Source organism: Onychostruthus taczanowskii, unplaced genomic scaffold, assembly GCF_017590055.1.
Source record: "Onychostruthus taczanowskii isolate IOZ18803 unplaced genomic scaffold, ASM1759005v1 scaffold281, whole genome shotgun sequence".
NCBI lineage: Eukaryota > Metazoa > Chordata > Aves > Passeriformes > Passeridae > Onychostruthus > Onychostruthus taczanowskii.
In genome coordinates this window covers 28,300-49,775 of record NW_024500140.1, presented here as the reverse complement: position 1 = coordinate 49,775, position 21,476 = coordinate 28,300, and the positions used below count along the sequence as shown (strand labels likewise).

The window sequence follows — 21,476 nt, the reverse complement described above, 5'->3', positions numbered from 1 at the left end:
CCTCGGGATGTGGAACTCCGAGAACGCCCCCTCCTCGCTCGGGATGTCACAGGGGTCTGGGTATGTTCCCGACCGCGTCTTGCCCACGACTTCCGCACGTGCGTGCTTTCTGGAATGCTTCCCGTCTCCTCTGAGCTGACATCACTGCCTCTTTCCCGCTCTACGCCTGATGTCTCCCCCCTGATGTCTCTTCCCGACTCTTTCTCCTCCTCCTCTGATGCTGTATTCACACCCTCCAACCATGTGTGCAGCCCTCGCCCCGCCTGTGCCCTTTCTCGCTCCGCAATTCGAGTGGATCGCCGCGACTCGACTTCCGGGTCCTGCGCCATCGTGCGCCTCCTACGCCTGCCTACGGGTGCTGCCTGGAGCTCCGTGGTTGCTCCTAGCTTACTGCCCGTGTCGGACGTGGACGCCCCACTTCATGCGCCTTTCCCAGACGTCCCGCGCATCTCGCCCCTCACGCGCGTCTTTGGCACGGCGCCAGCTGAGGCCGCTGCCGCCACCGGTGCTGTGCTCGCAAAACTCGTGCGCTTTTTCATGTCCCGCACTGCTCCCATGCCCTCTCCGCTATCCCCGGCCAAGTCTGTGTTGCCGCGCTTGCTGCGAGAGAGGTTTTCCCAATCTCCTTCCAATCCCCCTTCGACCCCCCCTTCCGATTCAGCCGCTTTTCCCGCCCCATCCCCTTCAGGGTCCCATGGATCGGAAGAGACCACCCCCTCTGAGTGTCCCGCCCCATCAGTTTCGCAGGGAGAAAACCTTACTTCCTCTGGGAGTGGAGCTGTATTTGTGTCGGAATCAGAACCCAAATCCCCCTCAGTTTCTGGGGTATCAGGGCATTTTGGAGGTCTTTTGGACTTTCAGGATGATGAGGTTGGAAGCAGTGATGTTTCTGCCTGCCCCCCTTCCTCGGGAGCTGTCTCCCTCGGGCTGATTGGGACCACTTACTTCCTCTGGGAGTGGAGCTGTATTTGTGTCGGAATCAGAACCCAAATCCCCCTCAGTTTCTGGGGTATCAGGGCATTTTGGAGGTCTTTTGGACTTTCAGGATGATGAGGTTGGAAGCAGTGATGTTTCTGCCTGCCCCCCTTCCTCGGGAGCTGTCTCCCTCGGGCTGATTGGGACCAGAGCCAAGTTCTGCTTTGAACCTCATCTTCCCCCCTCTGCCCTTGTGGGAGTTCTCAGGCAACTGTCTGGCTAGTGTCCAAGCATCATTAGAGACAGCTTCTAATATGACTCTTGCTGGAGACAGCAACTTTATAGCCGTCTCATCTTTTCTTGATGCCAAATAATATATGTGCCTATTAACTTCTTGCCAAAAACCCCGTTCGAACAACACGTGTGTCTCTGCAGATGGATAATTAAGTCTCACCCATAATAATAATTCTTTGAGCTCCCTCTTGGAAACCCCCTCTGCGTACGCCCGTGCCATGCCTTGTAAGGCTGACAAAATTTCTAACTGTTCTCGTGAGTATGTCTTCCCCATGTTCTTAGTTTTGACCTTCTCAACGAATTTTTGTCATCAGAGCAATCCAAAGGCTCCTGGTCTCCATCCAGCAGATTGCAGGAGATGGATTCAGAGGCGCCTTTCCGATTCCGCTCCGGGCTGTCCTGATATGAGTTTTCTTCGGCAGAAGCGAAGTGCGATGTTCTCCTGACTGCCGCTTCTTCCGCCCTTATGGCAGCTTTCCCAAGGGGTTATCAGCGCTCTCCTGGGAATGAGTCCAGCTCCGGGAACTGCCCACTCGGGTGTTCTTTTGCAGCTCGCTGCTTCTCGCTCGCTCTTCGGAGCTCACCTTTGTCAGAGCCCGCTTCGCCACCCGCTCAGGGTGCCCACTCTGGGGGCCCACTCCGGGAGCCCACCCAGGGACGCCAGGTGTCAGGGTCCGCTGTTATGTGTCTCTGCCCCGACACGGGGAAAGGTGGTTCTGGGCGGCCGCGATTTCGAAGGACGAGTCTGGACTCTTAGATTTTCGGTCTTCAGTTCTGTTTATTAACTCTTATCTACAAAATTTTTCTCTCTGCCCAGCCGAGATCCACTCAGCAGGACAGTCAAGTGCACTCCCTCCCGCCCACAGGGCGGCCAATCCAGCCACCAAACCCTTTTGGCAACATTCCAGGGTTTCCGAGCCCCTCAAGGGCTCCCCTGGTGTCTGCACATCCACAGTGATGTGCTGAGATCCCACACCAAGTAACCCTCGAGCTGCTCTGGAAGTGTCTGAGCAGAAGCAGGGAACATTTCCCTGCTCAGCTCTGGTCAACTGGCCTACCCTCAGGATTTCAGCCCTTAGAGAGCAGCCAATAGGAAGTGCATTCCAGCCCTTGACAGACAGACCTTGTCTCTGCCACGCAGAGCTGCTCAGGAGACTTCTCAGCCAACTTGGGTCATGTCAAAGTTAAGGGGGTAGTCGAAGCAGTGACTGTAGCTGCCTAGATAGGGCGTGGAGAGGGCTAGGTCCCTGCAGGCAGCAGTGGCTCCTCTGCACCCCACAAGGCTGTGAGCTGCGCCTTGGGACGGCTCTGTCTGCTGACAGCAGGGAGCCTGCACAGACTCTGTGCACCAAGGGGCTGACTTTCACACCAGGAGCACTAAAGGACAGCATGCTACCGCTTATCTGACACCAAGGGAAGTTCACAGTCCCTGTGAGAGTGCCAGGAAATGATGACTGCATGTGAATTTTCAGATGCCATTGGCTGGAGTGAAGAGCGAGGCCATGGCAGGATTCCAGCCCATAGCATCTTCAGCCACAAAGGGCAAGGGCTGCCTGCTCAGAAACTTGCAGCTCTGGACTGCACCAAAGCTTTGCACTGAACCATCCAAAGCTGGAAAGAGGGAAAAGAACCTTAAATCCCAGCGTGGCACAGTGTAGAAGCTGGTGGGAGGAGGAAACCAGTGTGCCACAATGGGCAAGTCCCACCCAAAAGGGAGTTATGAGGCCGAGACCAAATCGCTCAGCTGGTGGGCAAACCTTAGGAAGGCAGGCTCAAGAAAACAGAGCAACCACAAGCCTTCTGAAGTTCGGAAGCTTCCTTCCCCCTCCTCTCCTCTGCCCTTGTGACCAGGTTTTTCTCTCTCCCAAGAATACTTTCTTGAGCGTTAACAGCAAGTGCCTGCCTAAACCACCTGTGATTTTCTTTCTCAGTTAAAAATGACAAAGAATGGAGAAAGATCTGGGCTTTTCTTCTTTGCCTGCTTTTGGCAGCCATGGTAGCATTTTGGAAGGGCTCTACACAAGTCCAGGTGTTTCCCAGCCCCAGGACCACCACTGGCATGAGCCCAGCAAGTGTAGTGGAGAGAGCAGCTGGTCAGATGCCACATCTGACATCTGGGAGGCTGCATATTGTCCAGATGCAAATTCCCTCTGCCTGTCAGACTGAAAGTCAGGACAATTCTCAAGAAATGCCTGATTAGATGAGGAATGCCTTTGGGTCTACAGACCCCACATTTGCACCTTACTGGTGTCATAATCCCAAAGCTTTAAAATGTTGCTGGGTGACCCTAATTTCCTCTAGGCGAGAAAGCAGGGAATAGTTTCAAACATGCACTGCTTACAAAAGAGTCCTCAGAGCCATGCATACCATTTTCTGCCCACCATTCACAAAACACTGCTGTTTCCTCAAAGCAAAGCAACAGAAAGCTGCGGGGCGGGGCAGCCGCCAGGGAGCGCCCGCGGCGGGGCGGGGCCCCGCTCTGAGGCGGGGAGAGCCTCGGGCAGCTGCGGAGCCACCAACGGGACTGTCCGTCCGCAGGGCACAGCGCCGGGGCAATGCACAGCGCCGGGGCAATGGACAGCTTAGGCGCAGGCTGACCAGGAAGGGAATGCTCCCATGCAGGGCAGGAGCTAGGTGTTTTGATTGCTAGTCCTGCAATGAGCTGGAAGGGCACAAAGCCTCCTCAAGCACCGGCGCCTCCTCTCCAGGCTCCCTGCACCTCCTGAGCTGACAGGGTCCCATCAGCCAGGCTGGGGGCAGGCTCAGCTGATGTTACAAAAGAAAAAAAGACAAAAGCCAAACCAGAAAGGAACTATTAATTCCCAGGCTGAATTCCTCACAGGCAGAGGCAGGATTCCTTCTGATTCCCAGAAAGGTGCAGAAAGCGCACACAGGGACACTCTGTGCCACTCACCTTCATGTCCAGGACCTTGCTATTGCAGGCCGGCATAGCTCAGAATTGTATCCACCCCTTTCTCCAGGTGTCTTCAGCTTGTGGGGATTTTCCCCTGAGAGCAGCCTGAGAATGCTGCTTGCTGTCACAGGGCTTTGTTCCTTCCAGGAAAGTCCACAGACTCACTTAGCTTCCTCCTTTCTAAGACATGGCCCAGGTTAACTGCCAAGAGGATGAGCAGTGTAAGCCATTCCTCAGCAAATACCAATCCCCCTAAGAAATGCGGATTCCAGTGGGATTTAGGCCTGAGTGTTGTTCTCAAGAGCACTGAAGTTCAGGGTTTCAGCAGCAAGACAAGAGCAGGCAGCTTGGCAGGCCTCCAGCATCTCCAGCACTCACCTGCCTTGCAAATTCCTCTGCTTCCTTTAGCCCTTGGATGAGCTCCTGCTCTTGACCTGCGGCCCTCTCCTGTTACCCGTGAGGCTGGCACCTGAGGCATGTCATGCGGAGGTCTGGAACAAAATGACGGAGGAGAATTCCACAGAACCTGCACTTTGGATCGTTTGCCCCATTCGGAGCTTGCAAGAGGCCACAGGAGACATGGAGTTTGCAGTTCAGTGAGCTATGTGGCCCAGAAAAGAAAAGACTCAGTTAGCTGAGGAAAACCAATTTACGCAGCACCTGCAGGCCAGAAATGAGAGTGCAGCAAATGACTGAAAAATTGCAGTATGCGATGCAGCACATATCCAAAATGGGCATGCCAGCGAGTTCAAACCCACATCCATGGAGGAATCTGAGCTTGCAGCTTTCCCACAAGCCAAAGGGAGTGGCTTTTTGCAAAGGCACCAGGAGCTCAGTGTGGGACAGAGAACTTTTTCAAGAGCAGGGCTGACTTGGCATGTGGTGGAAGTGGAGAGAACAGGCAAATGCGCCCATGGGTGTGTAGGAGTCACAGGGCCTTCAAGGCCTCCCTGGCGGTCAGTTGCTTGAGATAAGAAATGCCTAATCATTATGACTGCACTAAAGAAGCCCCTTTTCCCCCTTTGGTCCCTTGTTATCCCTCTGTAAGACGACAGGTCATACTCACCTCGACCCTTACTATTGGACTGTTCCCCAAAACCCCTAAACCCTATATAAACCCTGTTTCTGTGCTGTCCAGCAGAAGAGCTGTCACTGTGACCCTTTGCAGAAGCTGCCAATAAAGACACCTCTGTGGAACCTCATACTGCACTACTTCTCTCTCTCTCTGCATCTGCCGAGGTACTTAGTAAGCAAAGAGCTTCAATCACTAAAGAGCTGAATTCACCAAATAGCTGATCTCACTTACAAGCTAAACTGTCTGCTAAGATTGCCTGTGGTTGGGAGCCTGCTGGAGGGACACGGACAGGTTGTCCTTAGCAACACTTTGCTATACGGACACCTACAGCAGCTAGGGTTGAAGATACCCTGAAAACCCCAGCCATAATAAAAATGGGTGCACCCACACTGTCAGGGCTGCTCCAAGGGCACCCCCTGCCACGCACGGGACACGGGCACTGCCCCGTGCAGAGGACGTGTCCCTGCCATATTGACAACACAAACGCTGCTCCAGTGTCATGCAAACACATATGGGTGGTTTGTTAGTCGCCACTTTTTCCCCACTAAAAAATCGTTCTTCCTTCTGTGAATCCTACGATGCGCTGGTTGATGTTAGCCATGCAGGAAATGGGCGGGAGTGACAGGCATTCCAATTTAGGGAACTAGTTTTAGTCAGAAGCACCGGTGGCCAAAGTACAGGGTGTGTGCGCTTGGTGCCTGCTCTGCGTTACTCTTGGATCCTTTGAGCTACGGGTTATGCACTGCAAGCGGGTTTCACGCTGTTTAGGGACAGACTGCACCCCTGTCCAAGGAGTCCTTTTTCATTGCCTGAAGTTGTAAATTCTGTGGACAAATGCAGGCAACCTTCTTTTCCCCCCTGCGATTGTAGGGTTTGCAGACATGTGCAGGTATCTTTTATTTTTGCCTTCTTCCTATACAGTTGGCCGATTAGTGCGGGTGTCCCCTTTTCCCCCTTTTCCTTGCACAGTCTGGGGACTTGCGCAAGTGGGTTCTTGTTCCGTTTTTCTTTCCTGGCCTGCAGACTGGAGCAGCACTGATCAAATGCTGGAGTGAATGCGTAGAGCAGTTGGCAGGCCTTTCTTGCTGCTGTCATCCCACAAAGTTTTTAATGGTCTGATGGGTAAGTAGAAGTTTTTTTGCTGGGGCAGCATATTGGAAATAAAACGGCATAAGAATGCCATATGTTTGGTAAAGCTCCTGCCAACAGCTTCAGCTAAAAAGGGGGTGTCTCTTGCCCAGCAGGCTGTGTGCAGGTATCCTTTTCATTTTCTCTGAGGTTGTAGAGTCTGCAGACACATGCAGGTCTCACTTTTCCTTCTTTTCTCTTGTACAGTCTATGGATTTTTGTAGGTGTCCCTTTTTTTCCTCCCTGTTTTGCTGTACAGTCTGAGAACTTGTGCAAGTGTCCTTTCATTCTTCTTTTTGTGCACAGTCTGCAAAGTTGTGGAAGTGTCCTTATATTTCCATTTGAGTTGCATGCTCTGGGGCCTTGTGCAAGGGCCCATTTTTTTCTTCTTTTCTCTGCAGGCACTGGGCATTCTTGCACGTGGGTGCTTTTTCCCTTTTTGTTTCATGCTGTGTGGACTGGAGCAGCATTGCTCAAATGATGAAGCGAGTCCATAGAGGAGTGGGCAGCGTTTTCCCATGACTGAGCTCTGCCGCTCGACAGAGCAGCCGCCCGCCCCGAGCCGCCGGTGCCCCGCTCAGATGGGGATGCCCAGTCTGGGGCGCTTGGTGGGCCGTAGGGGGAGGTTGGGGATGATCATTCTGTTTAATGCTCTCCATTAAAGCTCTGGAGACAGGCATTAGTTTGACCAACGTCTCTTCCTTTTTGAGAGAGACTAGATTGTAAATTTTCCATTTTATCTGGTCCCAGAAATCAGAGTTAAAAGCAGATTTCAAGTCTGTATTTTGAATATTCGCTTTTTCCCAGATTAACAAGTCTTTTAGTTCATGTTTTGAGATGTCTGAACATCCTTTATCCTGTAAAATTGTCTCAAGCTGGTAAAAGACGTTCCATTTTGTTTTAGATAGATGGTTTCCCATCTCATTGCCCAGGAGCCCCTAAAGTTGCTCCTTATTACTTATAAGGATATCAGCTACAGACAAAGAAGGGGATGATCCCTTCCTCCTTTTAACAGCCTGGGCCTCCGGCAATGGCACTGTCCACAGTCTTCTTTTTTATTTTTATCCTCCTCTAGGCTAGAAATCCTCCTCACTGAGGAGCAGCTTTCCCAAAACTCTCTGATTTTAAGGAATCCCAAAATACAAGAGATACTTTAATATATACTTTAATAAATAGAATATATAAAATATATACTTGTTCTTTTTTTAAGCCAGCAGGCCTTTGCAGCAAGTTCTGAGCCAATGTGTGGCTTTGCTGCCATCCCAAATCTGTGCTTCCCTTGCCCAGCCTGAGTGCAAGTGGGGCATGTGCTGGGCATGTCCGGAGATTTTCATGGCCCAAATCCTCCAGCATTTACATCTGCTCATGGCTTTGGATGGCACAAATTACAAGACACCCATCTCAGTTGACAAATGGCATTTCTTGCAAATTGCTACACCAGTGCCGACATCATATAACTATAGAGATCTCAGTTAAAGTTAAAAAAAGTAATTTATTTGGTTGTTACACCACACTATTTAAAAACATACACATATCAACTTCCATTAGCAAAAACTAATTTATTGCAAACCTCTACAAACTTTCACTATACACAAAGATCAATGGAAAATTAACAACTTAATTTATTGCAAATTACAACAAGCATACAACACATATAAAAATACAAAAAATTTCAGTATCTCTAATACCAAGAACTCAACAAATAGAATTACACCACTATACAACTCCATACACATTTAAATAGAACTGAATACATATATAACCACCACAATATACAGATGTGAATATAGATTAAATGTTACATATTACATTCAAGAAACAGATACATAAATCAATCCTATCTATAAATAGACAAACAGCACTGCTAATCTAAATATCTGTACAACTGCATCGATACAAATATACAGCTATACATCTGGATATATATGTAAATATAATATATATTGAATAGATCAATATACATCTAAAAATATAAACCCAAACATATATATTGATACAAATACCAATATACTTACTTAAAAAGGCATATACCAAAAACTACAATAAAAACTGATAAATATAGATATCTACACAACTGTATACATATGGCAATCTAAACACAGCTATTACAATATACATAAAGAACTAGATACCTATACAAACAAACATGTAACTGCAAACCTGTATGTATGCAGGTATCTATATGTAAATATATAGATAATACATTCATAAATACAATACCACATGTACAGAAATGTTCCTGTACAAATAGCAGGCTACATATGTCCATATCCATATAATAATCCCTGTCCCCGCGCAAGTCCGTGTATCTTTAAACAGAACTCCAAGCAGAGGGATCCCAGCTTCAAAGCCTCTCCCTTGGTCTCCTCCCTCCCATGCAGAGCGGCACTCCTGGGTAGGGACAGCAGATGGGACATCTGGGAGCAAAGGGAACACTGAGTCAGTACGGGGACGTTTCTGTTGGCAGCAGCTGTACTTCCATCAGGGTTAGAGGGTTAGAAAGAGAAAGCAGCCGAGTGGGCCAGGCTGTGGTGAGCGCAGCCGCGGCGGGACCGTCCCGCAGCCCCGGCAGCCCGGCAGAGCCAGCACAGCTCCCGGGCCCTGCCGGCACAGCTGCCTTGCCCAAGGACAGCCCCTGTGCCAGCTGGGGCAGCTGCGCTGAGCAGCCCCAGCGCGGGCAGGGCCGCTCCTGCCCCGCTGGGCAGTGCCCACGGCCACAGCCCAGGCCAGCCTCAGCCCCAGCCTGCCTCCCCGGCCCTGGGGCCTCACCCGGGCTCTCTCCAGGCTGGCAGCAGCAGGTCCCTGCTCACTGCTCTTGCTGCTGGCCTTCAGCTTCTCCCTGCTGGCTCCTGTCAGTCTCCGGCTCTTCTCAAGGTCTTCATTGCAGCTGTGGCAAAAGTGGAGGCTCTGGAATTGGTTCCAAGGCCTGGCAGAGCTGCAGTCCCGGAGCCCTCTGTGCTCCCTGCTGGCCCCTCCATCCCCTCAGCCCCGCCATGCTCTCAGCAAACCCCCAGCCCCCTTCACCTTCTTCAGCCCCTCACAGTCCTCTCACCCCCCTCAGTCCCTTCTGACCCATCCCATCCCCTTCGATCTGCCACCCCCTCAGCCTGTGCCACTTCCCTGTCATCTCAATGCCAACATCGCCCTCGGCTGCCCCACAGCCCTCAGCCCCAGAAGCACCTCAGGGTCACCATCCCTTCAGCGCCACCGCCCCCCTCAGCCCCCTCAGTCTCTCCGTCCTTCAGCAGCTCCTCAGGGGACAGTGTCTGCGGCTACCGGCAGCTCCTACCGCTCCAGGGACACCCTCGGCTGGAACTGCTGCTGCGCCCAGCCTGGCCGCCAACACGGACCCAGCACATGGAGAGGGGACAGAGGGGACACAGGGGGAAAAGTGAGAGGTAAAAAAGGCAGCCAAGGGGGGAAAGAGGTAAAAATGCAGCCTACAGACCTACATAGCTCAATCTATGTATCTAAACTTCCACATACCTCTAACTAAATAACTATGCACATTTCTAAATCTATATCTAAGTATGTAAATATAAGCGGCTAAATGTAAGTGGCTAAATGTAAGCATCTAAATGTAAGCATGTAAATGTAGGCATGTAAATGTAAGCGTCTAAATATCAGCGTCTAAATGCAGGCATCTAAATGTAAGCATCTAAACGTAAGCATCTAAATGTGACTCTGTAAATCTATAAATGTAAATCTCAAAATCTATAAATGCAACTACATCCATAAATATAATTCTTTCCCATCTATAACGATACATATAGATTTAACTATCTAGATGTATGTATTTGCACATATAAACACATCTCTTTTGTATTTGCAGGGATCCCTGTGAAAGGGAGGAATGACGAATCTGACTCCATGTTCTCAGAAGGCTAATTTATTACTTTATAATCTATTAAAGAATACTATACTAAACTATACTAAAGAATACAGAAAGGATACTTACTCAATGCTAAAAAGATAATAATGAAAACTCACAACTCTTTCCAGAGTCTTGATACAGCTTGGCACTGATTGGCCAAAGAGTAAAAACAACTCACATCAGAATCCAATGAAACAATCACCTGTGGGTAAACAATCTCCAAACACATTCCAAAGGAGCAGAACACAGGAGAAGCAAATGAGATGATAATAATTGTTTTCCTTTTCTCTGAAGCTTCTCAGCTTCCCAGGAGAAAAATCCTGGGTGAAGGGATTTTGCCAGAGAATGTGAATGCCACACACATCTATAAATCTAAAAATGTAACTATATGGATATATAAATAGAATTATAGAAATCTATAAATCTCTGTGTACACAAAGGGATTCCACCTGCCTGATGGTCACAGGCTCTTCCTCTTATGCAGGGCAGCCCTCCTGGCAAGGTAGATCAGGTGGGTGTCTGGGAAGCAGAGGGAACACTGGGTCAATATTGGCCTCTGTTCATCTTTCCTTTTGGAAGTAACTGTCCTTCTGTCAAAGACTGTAAAAGATGGCCTGAAAGGCAGACTCTCACTTGGCAATTTGATTCCTGCTCTTCAAAGAGCCAGGATCCTTCCAAGTGTTCAAAGCTTCTGAAGTTTTGAAGTATCTCAGTAAACTCAAAGACCTCGCAGTGCAAAGGGCACCCACGAGAGCTTAAAACACAGACAGTCCCAGCTGCCACAAAGAAGCCCAGCCTTGTTCTTTCTCTGTGCTACAGAGAGACCTCAGTGTTCACTGAAATGGCTGAAGCTGAGGGGTGCTGGGAGCTGAGCTATGAACCAGCACTGTTCCCTGCCATCTACAGCCTGCCCTCTGCAGTGAGCAACAGCTCCTCCAAAACAACCACCAGCTCTGGGATGAACAGCTGTGTGAAAAATGACCAGCTAATATTGGCTTTCACTTTAATGTATTAGCTTATGCACGTTGTTTGTGATTATAAGTATGTAGAAATAGCAATAAATTATAACTCATTTTAGCTGCTTGTTAATATAATAGAATCTATCAGCTTAAGTGTGCAATGTGTTGCTCACAGAAGTAGTAGTGTAACAAATATAATATCTGTGTATCACTTATGGAAACAATAGTGTGATGAATGTATTGTGTTATAGACCTTAGCAAAACATAAGGAACAAAAAGAAAAAAAGGCTTTTGTGTAACTAAAAACAGGGTAAGGTCACCCACAGACCAACCTGTCCAAGTGATAAGATAACCCTGACACAAACCAGAGCACCAGAGTACAGTTAGAGAATACCATGTTAAATTTAAGAAGGACATACTAAATCCTTATCAGAGGCTGTGAAACAGCAGAATGGAGACACAAGAAGAAATAAAATATATTGACCTGACACCCAGGATGTCATGCAGATAAGGTGGAGTGTGGAGAAGTCAAACAAAGGAGTTACCAAAACATCAGAAAGCTCCCAAGAGGGTTTAAATAATGCATGAAACACAGGAATATGCAAGTATCTCAGCAATGTAACACTATAAAGATGACACAGTCTCTATATACCAGGTGTTCTTTGCCAGATGGCCAGGAGCATCCTGGTGCTGCAAATTTTGTCCTTTTTTATCCTCTTATTATTAAACTGTTAAAAATTCTAAGCAGTGAATTCTGTTCTTCACAGCTGTGAAGGAAAGAACTCCCTGCCAGGCCTGCAGGCTGCACCAGCTTTGCTCAAGAATGCACGTCTAAAGTGCTCTCTCTCATCTTTAGTTCTCGCTAACTTGGGATAATTTCTGTTTTTGCGTGAGCTACTAGATTTGTGACTAATGATTTGCTTGGCCTCAGAACTTCTGCTGCTTGTATTTTTAATGTATCTCACTACACCTACCAGCAATCTGGTGCAACACTGATTTAATGCTTGGAGACAAAAAAGCTCCAACTTCTACACTGACTTTTTGTTGGTGTTTTCCTCTCTTGCTTCAAGAGTCACTCAGTGTTGCCTCCAGAGCACTGACACCCTGCAGCAAATGTATCCATGGACATCAGCACAAAACTGGGACCCCCAGCTTGGTGACACAACTCCCACAAGGTCAGGTTTATTCCCTGCTCTCTTGCCACGCCAGAGGATTCAGTGTCAGAGCCTCTGGAGCAGCATGGAGGGCAGGGCTCAGCGAGGTTGTGCCAGTGCAGGATTTGAGCTAAAGGAGCCAGGAAGCACCAAACCTGCAGACATGAACTCAACTCTGCTCATCTCCCTTCCTGCCAGAGGCAGGCTCAGAGCAGCCATCTCACACCTCTCTAAACGAGGGCTCTATCCTTATCAATGGGGGCTCTATCCTTATCAAGCTCCTTGGGCTCCTGGGAATTGTTCCTGCAGCTCTCGGTGCCAGGCAAAGCTCCCTCTGCTGCAGCTCTGTCCACAGGCTTGCCTCCTAAAGACTCAGGAGCAACATTAATATTCCCCTTGAAAGAGAAACAGAAAGGAAGTTACACACACCAGTTACACAAAACACCTGGTCCAACAACTCCATGGCTCACACTCTTAATGCCTTGCTCCTAACAAGAACTCTGGGCCCCTTCAAGAGTCAGAAAGATTTGACTTCTCAAACAGTCCAAAAGCTGTCAAAGGCTGACAGTGTTGGATGTGGGGGTGACACTGAGCACACGGAATGGCTGCTAAGGAAGGAGTCCTGCCAGCTCCTGGCACAGGCAGGGGCTCCGGCCCCCAGAGCCCTGGAGCGCAGCAGTCCCATACAAGCTGCAGCCTGGCAGGGACTGCATGGGAACCCACATCTCTTCCCACAGAGCTTCCCAAGAGCAAGGTGACTGAGCTTTGGAACATGGACAGCAAGACTGGCTGGAAGCTTCCACTTTCTCACCACAAATGCCCCTGCGGGAGAGATCCTTCCCAGGAAAATGAGCACCCAAACCTGACCAACATTTCATCCTCATTTAAGGGCTATCTCCCTTTTCATTCCCCCTCCATCTGGAAATCCTGCTTTACCAAGCAAAGCCTTCCCTGTCCGTTCACAGCTGAACTCAAGAAGCCTTTGCTTCTCAGCCGTGCAACAACATTCAAAAGCTCGCAGTCCAGCCCCTTTCATCCCTGTCCAGTGCAGTTACCTGACCAGAGGGAGAAAACATCTCCTCCAGCATCTCAAGCACCATGTCCAGATTCAGTGGTGGCAATTCCTCTTCCCCAGGAGTATTCCACAGCCAGCTGGGGGCTGTCCATGCCGCAAAACCAGCACTGACAGTTGGAGCACTGGGGGCTGAAGTGTCTGGGGTGGCTGCAAGGATCCAAGCACATTGGTCATGCTCCACAATGTGTCTTTGGGACACAGAGCTCTAGTGCTGCCTTGGATCAAAAATCACAGGAAGCACAGAGGAAACTCAATGCCAGAAATGTATTCAGACTTCCCAGGGGATTGGAAGAGTGAATTCTTCCTCTTAAAAAATATTGATCCTTAATGACATGTACACACATTAAAGCATATATTGTAAATCTGATACACATACATACACACATGAACACCTTATAATCACAGCCTTTTGCATCTTCCCAGCAGCTTTGGGATTTGGCTACATTTGGTTTCTCATCACAAAAGATCACAGAAAGTGGATTCACCCAGGAAGAGCCCAGATCTTCAGACACATACGTTGAAATTAAACTGTGAGTTTTTTCTAAAACCAGCCTTGTGAGTGAGGCTGTATTCTGGAGCTCCAACTCTTCTGGGGCACAAAGAGCTCATTTTGATGGCACAGCTTGATTTGCAGAGCAGACAGTCTTAAACATCTGCAATATCCTATCACTGTCCTAGTTTGGCTTCATTCAAAGAAAGAGGGGAGTGCACATAACACTGACCACTTGTTAGGCAATATCTTTTGCCTTGCCCTTGTCCTCCTACAGGAGGAGGTTGATATTTCAGGGTTGTGACTGCTGAAAGCAGCTGGTTTCTGGAGGCGTCCAGAGCTGGGAGTGGCTCCTTTTCTCACCTGCCTGCAGAAAAGGAAGTTGCAAAGTGGGAATTTTGTTTGCAGAGATGTCAATCGGGGGTGTTTTCCAAGAGACGGGCTGTCAGAGAGGCAGGTCTCATGCTAAACTGGCTGTGCATTTGTTTTGATGGTGGGGAGGGTCAGAGATGCAGACACAGACACAAGCTGAAGGAATAGTGTAATTTACTGTAATGCAAAAGTGAAAAAGGAGTCAGAAAAGGAGAAGCTAAGAAATGCACCCCAGCATTATTCCAAAAGGTTGCCTCTAGTGATTAAAAAGATACTTCACCAGACACTGTTACCCTGATTTTTTAACTTTTTCTAAGCCTTCTGATGTTTACATTCTTGTAACAAACTTTCTCACATACTTTGTGTAAATAAGTTATTGTTTTGCATTCTTTTATGGAGGAGGAGAAATTTGATGAACTGTTGGTTTGTCCAGTGTCATTGGAGAGGTGGCACTGTCACCCTCCAATCCACTGTCACTTTTGGAAATCTATAAATGTTGGAGTCAGAAACTAAAACTGCCTTTTTTACCTTGAGAGAGCTGTGTGTCCATGTGATGTTATTTTGTGTCCTACAGCGACATCAGGGCGGGAAACACAGCCCCCTGCTATTTACCATGGCACTGGAAACGGATGAGGCTCCAGAACGTCTGCAGTACATCCATCATACCATTGTATAAGACAGCACAGCAGAGGAAGTGTTTGGAGAGAAAAGATAATCCAGATCCTCCTGAAAGCTGGTTTGGTCATCAAGCAAAGTCAGGTCAAGGGAACTTCTCAGGAAATTAATCTTTTAGGAGTAAAATATCAAGACAGATATCACCCGATTCCAATGAATTCAGCCAACAAAATAGCAGATCTGTCCCCACTGACCAGTAAGAAGGAACACAAACTTTCCTAGGCCCTCTGTGTTTTTGAAGAATGTGTATTCCAGAGTACAGTCAGATGTGACATGGAGGAATAATTTTAAGTGGGGTCCTGAACAAATTAAACTGTTTCTACAGTTTGTTTCTACAGCCTTTGGGGCAGTCAGGACAGGACAAGATACTGAAATCTAGTGAATTGACCCTGGATGGACCCTGGCCAAAGCCACTGTATCATTCCCCTCTCCCAAGGGGGCGTGTGAGAGAAAATATGGAAGCAGGCTGAGGGCATCGTCCTGTGACAGGACCAGCTGCCCCTGATGCCCGCTCTGCCTATGGCATCTGCTCCTCTGTGGGTGCGCAGCTGCAACAGGAAGCTGTGGGAAGAGGGGAAGAGGTGCTGCTGGCATGTCCCAATGGCTCTGGGACCCCATGGCTGTGCCCCCCAGCACCTGAGTGCCACCCACAGTGGGGCTTAAGGGGAAGAGCATTAGAAGGGAGAAGAGCATTAGAAGGGAGAGAAAGCAGCACACAGAGATTTTGTGAGGGAAATAACAATTTATTTCCTTTTCCTTGAATAAAGGGTTGGAAGAGGCCTGCTGGAGCTGCCAGTGGGGCAGCCTCTGGCAGGCATGGGGAGAGCTTTAGGGCCGGGCCCCCTTTTTTGTCAGATAGACTGGAGCCCAGCGGACAATCAGTCCCTGCTCTGGGGGCAGAGGGGCTGCAACTGCTGCCCTGGGTGGGGGGAAGCCTCTGATGGACCAGCTTCCTCCTCCACATCAGAGCCTGTGGGGCTGCTGTCGGGAGTCCCTTGCTGGGAACTGCTGGAGCTACAGCTGTTGGAGCTGCAGCTGCAACTACAAGTGCAGCTGCAGCTGCAGCTGTTGCTGCTGAAGCTGGAGCTCCTGAAGTTGCTGGAGCTGCATGTGCTGAAACTGGAGATCCTGGAACTGCTGGAGCTGGAGCTGGTGAAAGTGGAACTCGAGCTGGAGCTGGAGCTGGCCACAGGGCCGTTGTTCTCATCCCTGACAGCATCAGAGTGCAGAAGCCTCTGAGCCTCCTTGTGGCACTGTCCCATAATGATCCTGGTGACATCATGGACCAGTGGTGCTGTGTGTTTCCTCGAGGAGAGGCTGTAGCACCTCGACCAGCATCTCAGCATTTGCCCTGTGGATGCAAAGGCTATGCAAGGTGCTGCTCTCTATGGCATCTACCACCCACCACCAGCCCTGGTATATTCCCTGCAGCCTCTCATGCAGCCAGGGCCGCATGGAGTCTAGGAGATGCCATCATTGATGGAAAATTTCTTCCCAGACCTCAGGCAGGACACTGCTCGCAAACCCCAGCCTTGATCCTTCCTGCTCTGCTGGAGACATTCTCCCCTGTGGAGAAGATGAAGGGGATACCAGAGGAGGATGGGAGCTGTTCTCATCCAGGCTACCAAGAGCTCTCCCTCCCTGGCTGCTGCCATCTAGCAGCTCCTCAGGGACTATGATGGATGTCTCCAGATAGTTGTCTTCTTCATGATCAGAAAATCAGACAGTCACTATTGTTCTTCTGCAGAGTGGGCACACTGGATTTCTCTGTGTCCACCGCAGAATACAGCCCAGGCAAAACTGGTGGTGACAGGGCAGGGTAGAAGCCACATCCTCACAGTGTCCTGGCAGATGGTGGAGTTGCTGTTGGTCTCTGTAGACATTTTTGTGCTCTGCAGCACAAAATTGGGGCTGTTTGCCCTCACTGCTGTCACCTCCTGCAGGAGGGGGAGGCCATGGTCACTGGCTGTCCTGGGGCAGGGAGGAATAAGTGTCCAGGCCCCTGGAGAAGGCCACCCTCCCAGCTCCCTGAATCCCATCATGCACCCCACAGCCACCCAGGAGGGACATTTATTTTTCTTCACAGCTCACCCTCAGCACTGCATCTGCAGTGCTTGGCTGCCTGAAGTAGGCAGGGCAGTGAAACAGGAGTGATGGCTCTGAGACTGGCACCAAGATCTGCCAGTAGCAGCCACCACTCAGCACTAGAGTAGCCTGGCTTGATCCTCCACTCCTCACAATGTTGCTTGGATGGAGTTCAGGTTGGAGCCAGACTGGCCCAGGCTCTGCCAACTGAATATAAGCAGCGAGAGACACAATGTCATCATCCCTTCCTTCTGTGATGTCACAGTCCACTGCTCAGTGACATCAGCCTTCACTCACCAGTGACAGCAGAACAGGCATTTCACCTTCTGGTCACCCCAAGATAAGCAGCAAGGAAAGTAAGGTCACAACCCATTGCTAAGGGATGTCACAGTCCACAGGTTTGCAACATCAGCCTCCTCCACCCGGTGTTGTCACTGCAGGCCTTCCATCCCTGCACATACATGGTGTAGGAGAAAAAGTAATAGAATTTCTTGTTTCCAACCTCTGCATTCCCATGTTGCTCTCCATTGGTCACCTGCATCATGTGCCTATGGCCATGTGTCTCGTCATGCTTTTACAGTTCTCTCTGGCATACAGTGACAGGGCACAAGGGGATAATTCAAAGCTGTGCCAGGAGAGGTTGTTCTTGAAATTGGCCAAATAGAAACTTTCTAACACAGTTTTGAGTATTAGAATGCAGGCATTCTTTATTACACCTTGCTGGTCAGAGGATCTCTCCTCTAATTGAGTGCCCTGAGTGTCAGGTGAACAGAGCTTTTATTGTACACACTGATTACCCATTCATTAGCTATCCCTGCTTACTTGGTGTATATCTATTACTTTATTTTACAAATTTGCGCCCCTTATTGGAAGTCCTCATATGATTCTTTGGGGTCTGTCTTCAACGTCCGGTGTTCTTTTTAGGTGGCTGTTCCTCACCCCCACTTTGCACTAAGCACAGTATCATTTTTTGCACTGTAATTTCTGCTTTGTCAGCCTTGCAGAACTGAGCTGGCATCCTGCTTTTGTTTTGCATGACTTCTGTGTGCCTAAGAAGTTACATCCTTCATCCTCTTCTTCAAGGTTGTGCTGCTCTGTTCTATGGTCCTTATCAAGTGCCCCCTTTTCTTGAGACAAAGTTCCTTATGGGAAGTAGTTTCTTAATATCTATAATTTCATCTTACAGCATAAGGCTGTACAGACCAATGGTTTAACCAAGTCCAGCTGGGTAACCATGAAGTAAATTTGGTCCAGATTTCTTCAAATCCCAGGGAGATGTTGTCTTGAGCTAAGAGGTCTTGGCTCTTTTGATTCTGGAATAATGTATCCATGATTTTAACCTGTCCATTTCAATGCAGCAATATTGTCTACAGAATTTGGGAAGGTCCTACTTTGGCTGTAGCAGAGCAGTTTCCCCAGCCTTTTGAGTACACCCAAGCTCATGGTTGGAACTTGTTCACTGGTATGTCCAGTCCTGTTGGTCTGGAGATTGCCAGTGCTCACTGTAAGTCCTGTAAAATTTTGCTAAGAGAAATGAGGTAATTATTCAAATCAACCGCTCTTTATATGTGTGTGTGTTTCCTGAAACGTGTGGTACTTGGTAGGATCAACCATACATCAGCTTATAGGGCTAGATTTTGCTGGTGCCCCATGTCTGAATTCTAATTCAAAGCAGAGCAGAGGGTAAGGCTTGGACCCATGTCAAGGAGGTTTCCTAATATATTTTACCTAAATTCACTTTGATTGTATAATTCTTTCTCTCTACTTTGCTACTGGCTTGGGGCCTGTAAGGAGCATGAAGATTCCAAGTTATTCCCAAGGCTTTCCTAACCTCTTGTGCCCCTTCTGCAAGAAAGTGGGAACCTCTATCTGATGGCATTCCCAAAGGTACCCAAAATCTAGGTAGTATTTAATTCAAGAGTGTTTTAGCAACTTCCCGGTTGGTATGACAAGGGAAGTCTTTTGGCCACCTGGAAAAGGCATCCACCAGAACTAGAAGGGATTTATACCCCCATTTTTTGGGAAATTCACTGAAATCCATCAGGCACTATTCCCTTGGAACACCTCCAGATTTTATGGCTCTTAGCACTACATTGTGAGCTGTGCTACCATTGTCTCTTTTACAAACTGTACACTTTTGGAGGCTTGATTGTACAATCTGAGCCATTTCAGACCCAATTACAGATTTCTGCAAATGTTTCAAAAGTTTTTCAGTACTCCAGTGAGTGGTTTTTTGTTTGCAATCCATTTTTTCACACAAGAGTGATTCTGGGACTACTCTTTGCCCAGCTGGGATAACTGCCTAGCCTTGTGGATCAAATCACGCTTCTACAGTTTCAATTAATTGACAATCTCCATGCATTATACTCTGGTTTTTCTGCTGGGAGAGGTATCTCTGGCAAGGGTATTAAAGATAAAGCTTTGTTTTCTTTGTCTTTTTCTGCAGCCTCGCTGGCTAAATGTTTCCCCAATTCCAGTTTGTTTCCCCAATTCCAGTTTATCCACTTGGTGTGCTCTGCAATGCTTGATGGCAACTTCCTCTGGTTTCTAGATACTTTCAAGTATACCCAAGATTTGTTTTCCATTTTTGATTGATGTGCCTTGAGAGATCAAAAGGTCCCTTTCTTTCCATTAATCCTATGTGCACGTAGCACTCCAAAGGTGTTCTATGAATCAGTTTAAATGTTAACTCATTTTCCTGTGCTCAATTCCAAAGCTCGAGTGACTGAAATGAGTTCTACCTTCTGGGCTGAAACATCAGAGGGGAGTGCCCCCGATTCGATTACCTCAGGCTGTGGAGTCACTGTGTATCCAGATATTTGGATAGGAGGATTAAGGGCATGGTCCTGTGACAGACCAGCTCCTTCTGCTGCCTGCTCTGCCTTTGGCATCTGATGTGCTGCAGGAGTGGCAACTTCAGCAGGATTTCATGTGGGAAGAGGTACCACTGCTGACACGGCCCTCAGACTCCAGGGGCCCTTGGCTGTGGCCCCCAGCCCAGGAGGGTCACCCACAGTAGGGCACGAGGGCAAGGGGAAGGGCATTAGGAGGGAGAGAAACCAGTGTATAGGGACTGTGTGAGGGAAATAACAATTTATTTCATTTTCCTTGAATAAAGAGTTCAAGCAAGAGCCGTGCTAGAGCTGCTGGTGGATTGGTCTCTTGCACCTTCTGGGCTGAAACATCAGAGGGGAGTGCCCCCGATTCGATGACCTTGGCTTGTGGAGTCACTGTGTATCCAGATATTTGGATAGGAGGATTAAGGGCATGGTCCTGTGACAGACCAGCTCCTTCTGCTGCCTGCTCTGCCTTTGGCATCTGATGTGCTGCAGGAGTGGCAACTTCAGCAGGATTTCATGTGGGAAGAGGTACCACTGCTGACACGGCCCTCAGACTCCAGGGGCCCTTGGCTGTGGCCCCCAGCCCAGGAGGGTCACCCACAGTAGGGCACGAGGGCAAGGGGAAGGGCATTAGGAGGGAGAGAAACCAGTGTATAGGGACTGTGTGAGGGAAATAACAATTTATTTCATTTTCCTTGAATAAAGAGTTCAAGCAAGAGCCGTGCTAGAGCTGCTGGTGGATTGGTCTCTTGCAGGGCTGGGGAGAGCCCTGGGGCCAGGACCCCTCCTCTTTTTGGGACACCAGGTGTACCTGGGCAAGTGGCCCCTGCTCCAGCCAGGAGCAGAGGTGCTGTGCCTTCTGCCCTGGGCAGAGGGACCTGCCGCAGTCACCAGCTCTTTCCACAGGTCGTCCTGATGCTGGGCCTGCCCTGAAGGGATGGGCACAGGTGGGGAGTGGCTGTGAAAGCCAGGGCAGGGCTTTCACATTGACTGCTCTCAGTGAGTTGTCTGGAAATGAGAGTTTTCCATCTTCTGCCCACCAAGGCTGTCAGTGTTTCTGTGTTTGTATTAATGAGAAGGGGAGAGTGTGGGTTTGTGGTTTAATGGAGAGCAAAGCGGTGTCTGAATTCAATTGATTTCAATTTTTTCTTTCATGGTATTTTGTCTGTGAAAAGTCTGCAAATCAAGGACATCTTTTTGGAATCTGCTGTCTGTCACCTCAATACTAGCCAAGTGACCCTTCAGAACCTTGAACTGACTAAGCAAGTGCATGAACTCTTTTAGCTCTTTTTAGAGGGACAAAATAAACCAAACTCAAACCTGTTTTCTGAATCTTTGGAAAATCTGACTTATCCAAGAAAGTAAAATTTGGAAGGTACAGATTTTCTGTTCATCATTCATTCAGGCTCCTGTGAAGCCAGACCAGTAATGCTCTCTTCAAAGATTTAACACAGCTAATTGGCATCAAATTGCTTGAAATTTTGGCCTCAACTTTCAATGATATTTTGAATATGAGAATTTCCATTTCAGGGAGGAACAGAATGCATTTGCACAGTTCCATTATGGTTTTTTTGGGTTTTTTTTGTTTGTTTTTTTGTTTTTTTTTTTTTTTCCCAACACACAGAT

General features: G+C 48.5%; 1 protein-coding gene across 1 annotated transcript in view; it reads right to left on the bottom strand.

Moving 5' to 3' along the window:
- Positions 1-419: 419 nt before the first annotated feature.
- The window catches only part of LOC121337713 (serine/threonine-protein kinase PAK 3-like), a gene marked incomplete at its 5' end in the record, with an annotated part of 48,410 nt that continues 27,353 nt past the window's right edge, over positions 420-21,476 (bottom strand). Inside the window, 1 exon segment of the mRNA XM_041407979.1 lies at positions 420-600. Coding sequence (XP_041263913.1) covers positions 420-600 — 181 coding nt within the window.